A 12,056-nucleotide genomic window follows, 5' to 3' on the forward strand; every position below is an offset into this window, starting at 1 on the left:
GCATATGCCACTGTGCCCAGTGGGAATAATTTTTATAGTGGTTTTTGTTACTGAATAATGATGGATTTGGTGGCAACAAGTATGTTGTGGCTCAGATGAAGAGTAAAAAAGTTCTACATAGTTTCTGGACTGCTTTCAACAATTTGGATATAATTGAGATTTCAGGAGAAAATGACAAAGCAAAGTCTTCTGACCATTTCATGAACTATATTGTGGGACATACGGAAGTCATATTGTAAGGAACAAGGCTGCAGCTATTTCTCCCCTGATTCTGCCCCCTCTCCACACACCATTTTGTAATCTAGATTGTTAACCTTCTTGTCAGTCATTGGTCCAACTAGCCCACGGGTTTTCACTATTTAAGGGTAATCCCCCTGCTATTTGCTCTCTTTTTCTCTTTCTCATTTTCACACTCACTCTTTCTCTCTCTTTCGCCATAAGAGCAGACACTCTGCCTGCTAATGAAGTTTCTTGTGTGACTTCCGGAGTGGTTTCTGGGTGCTCTCATTGGTGCTGTGACTTGGATGGGCTCTTCTGCCACTTAGGTGAGTGGAATCCTATCAGACTCCCCAGGCCCCTGATGTTGGTCTCACTTTCCATTTACTGGGATGCTCGGCTGCACATCCGCCACGGGCTTCAGATTGTTGAGTTTTCCCCTAGGTCGACTTAAACACTCCTCTGCTGACCTGAGCCATGACCGTTGATCGTCCGGCACCCTGGAGGCAGTTGGGGAGTGGGAGTTCCTCCAGTCACGACTTTTACAGTTACGGTTGGCCCCTTTAGTTGACCTTATCTGACAGGTGGATATTCTCTCTCAGGGTTGAGGGTCCTCTCGAAATCCTGACGTCAGGTCATCAATTCTCTCGGCTTTTGCCCATCACACACTGATGGGAATGACAACTCCCATCATTATGCTGCCTTCTCGTCTCCAGCTAATTAGTCTGTGACCTCAAGATGCCTTGGACACTGACTTGGCTGTTTCTCAGTCTCTGCCATGAGATCTAGGTCTCCCATTCCAGCAGACTCATCCTTGGGACGTTTACTAGAAAATCTTAAATCCCTTCACCTGATCCCTGACCTAGAGCCACCAAGACTTATTTACTTGTATAATATTTGGTCACAGTATCCTTTGGATAATCAATCTGGGTGGCCAGTTAATGGCACTTTGGATACTAATGTTTTGAGGGATTTGTACAACTGTGAATGAGCGGGCAAGAGGAAAGAAATTCTTTACATGCAAGCTTTCTCTTTCTTGTACACTAAACTTGATTTTTGCTTTTCCTGCAAACCCAAACACCTCCTTTTGGCTTCTTCTCCCCCTCCTAATCCCTCCTCCTTCTCCAACTTTGTGAACCACCCCCATATCGGCCTCCTCCATCTTCTTTGCCCTGCTGTTTCTGCTTCCACCCCCAGCCACCAGCCTGCCTAGTCCTCCCATCACATGGTTTCACGCACATATTCTAGCTCCCCTACGGGAAGTGGCTGGTGTGGAGGGAGTAATCACAGTCCATGTTCCTTTTTTGTTTTCTGATCTTTCCCAGATAGAGAAGCGGCTAGGCTCCTTCACTTCCAATTCCGTTAACTATATCAAAGAATTTCAGTATCTTATATGATCATATCCAATACCTTGACCCCTGAGGAGTGGAGAGTCTTGGAACAGGCACATAATTATGCAGATGAGGTTCACCAATCGACCCCAACCCATCCTTTTGGGGCTGAAGCAGTACCAGTTAGGGAGCCCCAATGGGACTATAATACAAGGATCAGGTGTCTGTGGCGGGACAAGTTCCAAAGTTGTGTCCTTGCAGGTCTCTGTAAGGCTGCTATTAAAACTATTAACTACAATAAGCTTCAGGAAGTAATACATGATAAGACTGAAAACCCATCTCCCTTTCTGAGTTGCCTCACAGAGGCCATGCTCAAATATACTAACCAGGACCCTGAAACTCCAGAGGGACGACAGTTACTCATGACTTTTTTTTTTCTCAAAGTTACCTGGACATAAAGGCTAGGTTGGGGTGATTGGATGGAGGGCCCCTCACCCCACAGCCAGAAGTTCTAGTGATGGCATTCAAAGTATATAACAGAAGTGAAGAAAAAAAAAAAAAACACAAAAATTAAAATACCTAATCTAGTCAAGGTCTTTCAGCCAGCTAGACCTGCCCAGCTGACTACTACTTGGGGCACCCTAGATCCCAGAGGACCTCCGGGCCCATGCCTCATGTGTGGAGGAGAGGGCCACTGGGCATGAGTCTGCCCAGACCCCTGGCAGCCCCTAGGTCCTTGACCAGGATGCCATTGGCTGAGACATTGGGCACTGGATTGTCCTGGTGCTCAGAGAGCACCAGGTTGCCCTTGTCCGCTTCCCCCAGTGACTTACTGGGATTGGCAATGGATGACTGAAGGGGCCTGGGACTTTTACACCTGATGACCATTACCGTTCAGGAGCCCTGGGTGACCCTTACGGTGGTAGGCAGGCAGCTCCCTTTCCTTTTAGACACTGGAGCCACCTTTTCAGTGCTATGTGAATTTTGAGGACCCACTTCCCCTGTCAAATCCTCTACTGTTAGGGTAGAAGGAAAACCATACCATGACCTACAAACCCCTCCAATAAGTTGCCATATCGGACAAATCTGCTTCACTTATTCCTTTTTGATAATTCCTATGTGTCCCATTTTCCTCCTGGGAAGGGACACCCTAAGCAAAATGGGTACCTCTATTTCCTTCTCACCTACCATCTTCATCTCCATCAAGACTCCTTTGCTATTCCTCTTCTCATGACCTTGGAGGAACATACAACTCAGCCTGAGCCTTCATATCCCCTTCCTCCCTCCTTTGTTGACCCCAAGGTTTGGGATACACACACGCCCTCTGTAGCTACATGATTGCCTGTACTCATTCACTTGAAGGATCCAACATCCTACCAAGCTCAGGTCCAATATCCCCTTCCCCAAAGGAGGCTCTTAGGGCTTCAACCAGTCATCTAGGAGTTAAGGCAGAAGGCTTCCTGCACCCTGCCAACTCACCTTATAACACTGCTATACTGGCTGTTAAAAAGCCTAATGGATCTTACCATTTGGTGTAAGATCTCCACATCATCAACTGAGCAGTTGTTCCCATCTTCCCCATCGTGACCAATTCCTACACCTTGCTTTCCTCTATGCCCTCCTCCACCACATACTTTTCTGTGTTGGATTTGCAGGATGCCTTTTTTACTGTCCCTCTTCAGCCTGATCTCTATGCTTTTAGCTGGACTGACCGTCTCACTTGAGTTTCTTCTCAGCTGACGTGAACAGTTCTCCTACAGGGATTTTAGGACAGCCTTCACTTCTTTGGCCAAACACTGTCTCATGAAAAATGTTTTAACCAAACTTTCTTTAGAACTTCAGCTTGATTAGGTTAAACTCCTGCCTCTTGCTCTTTTGCGTCTGTGTTCACTCCCAAAGAAACCTACCAATATTTTCCCTTTCGAGCTGATGTACGGTCATCCCATCCTTCCCCCTGGGATAATGCCCCTTCCTCTCATATATTTATTCCTATCATAAACCACTTTCAGGCATTCCCATGGGGTTACACCGATTCCTCCCTGCCTAGACCTTTGTCTGGCCTCCTGGTTCAACCTCTTCAAATAGGAAACCAAGTTCTTATCTCTCCTCCTCAGGAGGCCACAGCCCCTCTACCTCTCAAATGGCAGGGACCCCATACGGTGATTCTGGCTACACCAACATCTGTCAAGGTGCGAGGTTTACCGGGATGGCTATACATTTTTTGGGTTAAGCTCTGCTCTCAATCCACAAACTCCTTACCAGCTTCTAATCCTCAGGCTTCTTCCAATCAATACTCGGCCACCCCAGTGGGACCTCTCTGCCTTAGGCTGAAGGCCATTGAGCCCTTTACCCTTCTTCCCATTCCAGAGGCCGAGGACTAGAACACCAGGGCACCAGACTACTACACTCAGCCATGAAGACTGGACTGTCAGCTACATCCTTGCCTTTCTTGCCATTTACCCTGTCTGTTATTTTTCTAACAGATTTTTTCCTAATAGATCTGTCCAGTTTGTATTACAGGATTATCAGGACCTTACAAAGGAGGAATCGGAGCCTGGCTATAAGGGCACTCCCTAGGTGAACTATCCAGTCCCCAACCCCTGCCTACTGCAATGACATCTCCTTCCCCTGAATCAGTTCTATGCTCATGTCCAGCAGGAAGCAGTCACTGAAGATGGATTTTCGCCCATATGCCCAAAAGAGATCTTCTTATAAAAACAAAAACGGGGGAAAGTAAGGAACAAGGATGCAGCTATTTCTCCCCTGATGCTGCCGCCTCCCCACACACCATTTTGTAATCTAGATTGTTAACTTTCTTGTCAGTCATTGGTCCAATTAGCCCATGGGCTTTCACTATTTAAGGATAATTCCCCTGCTATTTGCTCTCTTCTCTTTCTCACTTTCATTCTCATCTCGCTCACTCTCTCGCTCTTCTCTCTTTCGCCCTTAAGAGCAGATACTGTGCCTGCTAATAAAGTTTCCTGTGTGAGTTCCCACGCCCAGGGTGGTTTCTGGGTGCTTTCACACATGAGATAAATAAAAGGTAACTTATTACTGGGACTACACCAGGGTCCATGGATGCAGTATGCAACTTACCCTCACTTCCAGAGTAGTGTTGGGATAACTTTACTTTTGGTAAGTGAAGAAAAACCCTAGGGCCCTTGTTGCCAAACTTGCACTTCGGAATCATCTGAAGATGAAACAAACAAACAAAAACCCCAAAATACAAACAAAACAAAACAAATAAAAGCCCATTCTGGCTCCCAGCACCAAACATTCTGATTTAGCTGGCTTAGGTACAACCTGGGTACTGAGATGCTGGGCTCCACAGGTGATTCTAATGTGCAGCAACTCTGCTAACCACTGCCCTAAGGTTTTAAAAATACAAGACTTTAAACAACTTACACCTGAGGTTTCACAATCTTCAGCTGAGTGAGGATATCTTTCTGTACTCTGGGATTGGCTGTAGCAGTAAGAGCCATTACTGGTACAGAAGGAAACTTCTGACGAAGCATATTCATTCTTTTGTAATCTTGACGAAAATCATGTCCCCACTAGTTGGAAAAAAAATACTGCTTTTCAGATTATTTGGCTTTTCTTTATATAAAAAGAACACTAGTGAATATATTAAGAACTACTTTATTCTTCAATGAAACAGCACAACAGTTCACTCAGTGTGGGGTTTTCTTTGACTCTGAAGATATATACACATATATAATTGGTAGCACAAATTTAATGATTTTCTAAGACATAGAAACAGTATTTACCTGACTCACACAATGTGCTTCATCAATAACAAAACGTGTCAAGAGCTTCCTCTCATACAGATTCTCTAGAGTGGAAATCAGGCGGTTACTGGCACAGACCTAGACCAGAAATACATGAGATATTTAAATACAGTACCCAAACAGTTTGTTACGTTCCATTACAATTAAGCAGTATTGAAACCTTGACATAAAATTGGCTCTTATTTCAATCCATGAAAAGAATAGCAGAAGTAATACAAAATAGCAAATCAGATATTTTAGACATTCCCCCACATTTAGCCAACAGTTTACTTATTAGGTAAGTGGTTCTAAAACCTTTTTCTGCCTCAATACATGGTCCAACACAAGTTTACACTGGTAATAGGGTTAATGATATGTATTATGTTTGTGCATGTTATTTGGGAAAAAATTACATAAGTGTGTATATATGGTACATACAGATATAAGTATGTATGTACTTTGTAGCTTCGTCCATGACAAGGCCTAGTAGAAATGACATCCCAGTAGCAACAAGCACATGCAATATCCACATCTTGACAAGGACACAGGAAAAGAACATAGAAACCAGCTTGATGGAGCACTATCACTGGTTAAATCTAGGACAAAGAGAATGTCAAAATACAGAATGATAATTAACTATAATCCACTAAATAAATTAAGAATCTGTGAGTTCATATTGATATAAATAAATATGTGGGATTAAAAGGAAAGCTCTTCCTTGTGGTACAATGCCTACTATATTAGTAAAATCAAAATTTGGCATCCATTACAATGATAACTGACCTGGGGAAGAGTTAATCAATGGATGCTTAAGATTTATGGGTAAACTTTGATGTCTAGCAGGGTATGTACATGTCTCAAAGTATCCCACAACAAGATATCTGCTAATTACAACAGGGGGTGGGGCTGGAAGGAGTAACTACAATGGAGAAGTCCAGCTGGTGCCACCTTAACCAAGAGAACAGTTAACTAACATCATTGGTAACAGAATGAATCAACATCAAATGCCTCCTGATACAACACATAAAATCTATCACATCTGAGATATCCCTGACTCAGTGAATGGCATATATTTAATAAGGAGGAAACACAAAATAACTCAAACTGAGGGACAGTTCTCAAAACAACTAACCTTCAGATTTCAAAAATGTCAAACTCATGAAAGACAAAAGTGAGAAATTCTATAGATAAAAGGAGAGTACTCTCAGGTTTTCTTTTGCTACAAAGGACAATATTGGGACAATGTGTGAAACCAGAAGGTTTAAAGACAACCTTCATAAATGTATGAATGTACATTTCTTCATTTCTTCTTCAGGCCCTGCACATGTTAGGCATGTGCTCTGCCACTAAGCTACATTCCCAGCCCAATGTGCATGTCTTGATTTTGATAACTGCCTAAGGTTTTATAACAGAATTCCTTATATTTAGGAAATAAACCGTGAAGTATTTAGGGTTAAAAGACTATTATGTCTGCAACTTATTCTTTTTTAAAATTTGTTCTTTTTAGATATTCTGACAGTAGAGGGGTTTCTGACATATTATACATACATGGAGTATAACTTCCCATTCTTGTGGTTGTACATGATTTGGAGTTTCACTGGTCATGGACTCATATATGAACATAGGAAAGTTATGTCTGATTCATTCCACTGTCTTTCCTGTTCCTATCCCTCTTCCCTTCCTTTTTTTTTCAGTACTGGGGATTGAACTTAGGGGCACTTAACCACCAAGCCACATCGCCAGCCCTATTTTGTATTTTATTTAAAGGCAGGGTCTCACTGAGTTGCTTAGCACCTCGCTATATTTTGGTTTTGGAATCATGATCTTCCTGCCTCAGCCTCCTGAGTTGCTGGGATTACAGGTGTGCAAAACCATGTCCAACTGCAACTTAATCAAAATGTTTGAGAAAAAAAAAAAAAAAAGAATGATAAAGTAATTAGAGTAAAATGTTACCCATTAGGGTTTCTGGGTGAAATGCATGCAGGAATTCTTTGAACTATACTATACATCAAAAATGATGCCAAAGTTTTAAAAATATATAATTTTAGCTTTAAATATTATATTTAAAAATAATGATGGGTTTTCAAGATGGCGGCCTAGAGGGTGGCTGCATTTCATGTTGCTCCAGGACTCAGGATTCAAAAGAGGAGATATTGAGACGCTTGGGACCAACTCAAAGCAGCCGGGTGACTCTCACCCCCTGGGGAGGCATCCCGGATGGGACGGTGGTCCCGGAACGCAGGAAACTTTGTGAAGTAGAACTGCCGGCGAGACGCCCCTCCCCCCGCTGGAGCAGTGAACTCGGACAGCTGGGAGCGTCGTAAAGGAAGCCGCTCAGCACAGCGCTGGGACTCGGAGCAACCACTGGGGCTCCGGCGGCTGCCCAGGGGAAGAGTGGCGAGGAGAGCTGTGTGGACTCAGGACACCGGGGCTTGCCCTGAGGACGAGGAGGAGCGTGGCCACTTGGATTCGGAGTGACTGCACCAGAGCTACAGGCGGTTGCCAGAGGAGAAGCTGCGCGGCGAGCTGTTTGGACTCAGAACGACGCTTCTGAACCCCGGGGCCTGCCCTGAGGACGACGAGGAGGAAGAGGAGCGCGGCCGCTTGGATTCGGGTGACTACACCAGAGCTACAGGCGGTTGCCAGAGAAGGGGCTGCGTGGCGAGCTGTTTGGACTCAGACCACTTCTGAACCCTGGGGCCTGCCCAGAGGAGTAGGAGGAGGAGGAGGAGGAGCGCGGCGGGTCCTTTGGACTCACAGTGACTGCATTAGCGCTCCAGGCGGCTGCTCAGAGGAGAAGGCGAGTGGTGAGTTGTTTGGACTTAAAGGGACAGCTCCTGAACACAGGGGGGCTGCCTGGAGGAGAAGCGTGGTGGGACGCTTGGTCTTGAGTGGCCGCACCAGAGCTCCGGGCGGTTGCCCAGAGGATCTGTGCTGCGGGTCACGTGGACTCAGAGCCACTCAGAGCGACCGCTCCTGAACACCCCGGGGGTTATCTGGAGAAGGAGGAGGAACGGGGAGGGTCACTTCGACTCGGAGTGATTGATTGCCCAGGGCTACGGGGGTTGGTGGGAGGAGGAGGCACGGAGTGAGTTTCTTGGACTCCTAGTGACCGCACCGGAATACTGGGCAGCTGTCTGGAGGCAGAGGCATGTGGCGGGTCTCTGGGATTCAGAGCGATTGTACAGGGCCCCAGGTGGCTGCTCAGAGGAGGGGCCGCATAGCCAGGTGATTAGGTGCAGAGCAGGGTCCCAGGATCTAGGAGGCTTCTTGGTGGAAGAGCCGCACAGAGACAGGCTTAGGGCGGAGCGAAGGTTCCAGGCCTGCGGGCAGATTCTCTGAGGAAGGGCAGCTTAAGGAGAGTCATCTGCAAAGGGTGAGGCTCCCAGGCCCAGGAGGTAGGGCCGGGCCCCTGGGAACTTTGCAGAGGAAGGCAGCCCAGCCCAGGCGGTAGCTGTAAATTGAGGGGAACCTCTAGGAGGGAACTGACCAGCGAGACCTCCCCACCGGGTGAGTCTTCCCTGCTGGGTGAGGTTTCCCCACAAGGACGGTAAAACCAGAGACTCAGGCCCAAACAGGCCTTGCCTCAGCCCACAGCCTAGGTCCCCTTTGGATGACCATTGGTCAACAAGTGGAGGCACCTCTGCCCACTAGCAGGGATTATACCCCACCTGAAGGCCACCACTCCTAGAGAGGCAGCTTCCTTGTGGAGCACCGCATTATCAACTTCCTCCAAGACTTCAGCCTACTGAAGGCTAAGGGGGGATATATATAGAAATCTTCAGGGACATTGTAAGTCAATAGAGGAAATCTGCAATATCTCAGCGGTCCTCTGATACCTGAACAATATGAGAAAACAAGGAAAGAAAATGCTGCAAACAAATCTAGATGTTACATCAATAAAACCCAGTGACAGCATGGCAGAAGAAATGACAGAAAAGGAGTTCAGAATGTACATAATTAAAATGATCAGAGAAGCAAACGATGAGATGAAAGAGCAAATGCACGCACTGAATGATGAGATGAAAGAGCAAATGCAAGCTTTGATTGATCGCACCAATCGACAGTTAAAAGAGCAAATACAGGAAGCAAAAGATCATTTCAATAAAGAGTTAGAGATATTGAAAAAAAACCAAACAGAAATCCTTGACATGAAGGAAACAATAAACCAAATTAAGAACTCCATAGAAAGCATATCCAATAGGATAGAACACCTGGAAGACAGAACCTCAGACATTGAAGACAAAATATTTAACCTTGAAAACAAAGTTGAACAAACAGAGAAGATGGTAAGAAATCATGAACAGAATCTACAAGAACTATGGGATATCATGAAAAGGCCAAATTTAAGAATAATTGGGATTGAGGAAGGCCTAGAGAAACAAGCCAAAGGAATGAACAACCTATTCAATGAAATAATATCAGAAAATTTCCCAAATCTGAAGAATGAAATGGAAAATCAAGTTCAAGAGGCTTATAGGACTCCAAATACACAAAATTACAACAGACCCACACCAAGGCACATTATAATGAAAATACCGAACATACAAAATAAAGACAGAATTTTAAAGGCTGTGAGAGAAAAGAACCAAATTACATTCAGGGGGAAACCAATACGGATATCAGCAGATTTTTCAATCCAGACCCTAAAAGCTAGAAGGGCCTGGAACAACATTTTTCAAGCCCTGAAAGAAAATGGATGCCAACCAAGAATCTTATACCCAGCAAAACTTACCTTCAAATTTGACGATGAAATAAAATCCTTCCATGATAAACAAAAGCTTAAAGAATTTACAAAAAGAAAGCCAGCATTACAGAACATTCTCAGCAAAATATTCCATGAGGAAGAGATGAAAAACAAAGAAGCAAATCAGCAAAGGGAGGAATTATCCTAAAGGAATTGTCAAATAAAGGAGGAAACAAGTTGTGTCAAACAAATAAATAAATAAAATTTAAACAATGAACCAAATGACCGGGAAACCAAATCATATCTCTATAATAACCCTGAATGTCAATGGCCTGAATTCATCAATCAAAAGACATAGACTGGCAGATTGGATTAAAAAGAAAGATCCAACAATATGTTGCCTGCAAGAGACTCACCTCATAGAAAAAGATACCCATAGACTAAAGGTGAAAGGATGGGGAAGAACATACCATGCACATGGACTCAGCAAAAAAGCTGGAGTATCCACCCTCATTTCAGATAATGTGGACTTCAAGCCAAAGTTAGTCAGAAGGGATAAAGAAGGTCATTTCATACTGCTTAAGGGAAGCATAAATCAGCAAGATATAACAATCATAAACATCTATGCCCCAAACAGTGGCTCATCCATGTATGTCAAACAAATCCTTCTCAATTTCAGAAACCAAATAGACCATAACACAATAATACTAGGTGATTTTAACACGCCTCTCTCACCACTGGACAGATCTTCCAGACAAAAATTGAACAAAGAAACCATAGATTTCAATAACACAATCAATAATTTAGACTTAACGGACATTTATAGAATATACCATCCAACCAAGAGCGAATACACTTTCTTCTCAGCAGCACATGGATCCTTCTCTAAAATAGACCATATATTATGCCACAAAGCTAATGTTAGCAAATACAAGAAGATAGAGACACTAGCATGTATTCTATCAGATCATAATGGATTGAAGTTAGAAATAAATGAAAGAGTAAAACACAGAAACTATTCCAACATCTGGAGATTAAACAATATGCTATTATATGATGAATGGATAACAGAAGATATTAGGAAGGAAATTAAAAAATTCTTAGAGGTAAATGAGAACAAAGAAACATCATATCAAAATCTCTGGGACACTATGAAAGCAGTACTTAGAGGGAAATTTATTTCATGGAGCGCATTTAATAAAAGAAGTAAAACTCAACAAATAAACGACCTAACACTACAGCTCAAAGCCCTAGAAAAAGAAGAACAGAACAGCACCAAAAGTAGTAGAAGACAGGAAATAGTTAAACTCAGAGCTGAAATCAATGAAATTGAAACAAAAGAAACAATACAAAAAATTGACAAAATAAATAGTTGGTTCTTCGAAAAAATAAACAAAATTGATAAACCTTTAGCCACACTAACAAAGAGAAGACGAGAGAAAACCCAAATCACTAAAATTCGGAATGAACAAGGAAATATCACAACAGACAGGATTGAAATACAAAACATAATTAGAAGCTATTTTGAAAATCTATACTCCAACAAAATAGAAAATTTTGAAGGCATCAACAGGTTTCTAGAGACATATGAATTGCCTAAACTGAACGAGGAGGACATAAACAATTTAAATAGACCAATTTCAAGTACTGAAATAGAAGAAGTCATCAAAAGCCTACCAACAAAGAAAAGTCCGGGACCAGATGGGTTCTCAGCCGAGTTCTACAAAACCTTTAAAGAAGAGCTCATTCCAATACTTCTCAAAGTATTCCATAAAATAGAAGAGGAGGGAACCCTCCCAAACTCATTCTATGAAGCCAATATCACCCTGATACCTAAAACAGACAGAGACTCATCAAGGAAAGAAAATTTCAGACCAATATCCTTAATGAACATCGATGCAAAAATTCTCAACAAAATTTTAGCAAATCGCATACAAAAACATATTAAAAAGATAGTGCACCATGATCAAGTTGGTTTCATCCCAGGGATGCAAGGTTGGTTCAACATCAGGAAATCAATAAACGTAATTCACCACATTAATAGACTTAAAGTTA

General features: G+C 43.2%; 1 protein-coding gene across 3 annotated transcripts in view; it reads right to left on the minus strand.

The window, feature by feature from the left end:
• BLM (BLM RecQ like helicase) overlaps nt 1-12,056 on the minus strand; it is a gene marked incomplete at its 5' end in the record, with an annotated part of 85,589 nt that overhangs the window by 50,047 nt on the left and 23,486 nt on the right. For all 3 annotated transcript variants that reach the window (XM_079126793.1, XM_079126792.1, XM_079126794.1), the window contains 2 exons: nt 4,953-5,101; nt 5,315-5,413. In XM_079126793.1, the coding sequence (XP_078982919.1) occupies nt 4,953-5,101; nt 5,315-5,413 (248 nt within the window). The remainder of the gene's footprint in view (nt 1-4,952; nt 5,102-5,314; nt 5,414-12,056) is intronic.

Source organism: Sciurus vulgaris (genome assembly GCF_902686455.1).
Source record: "Sciurus vulgaris genome assembly, chromosome: 2".
Classification (NCBI taxonomy): domain Eukaryota; kingdom Metazoa; phylum Chordata; class Mammalia; order Rodentia; family Sciuridae; genus Sciurus; species Sciurus vulgaris.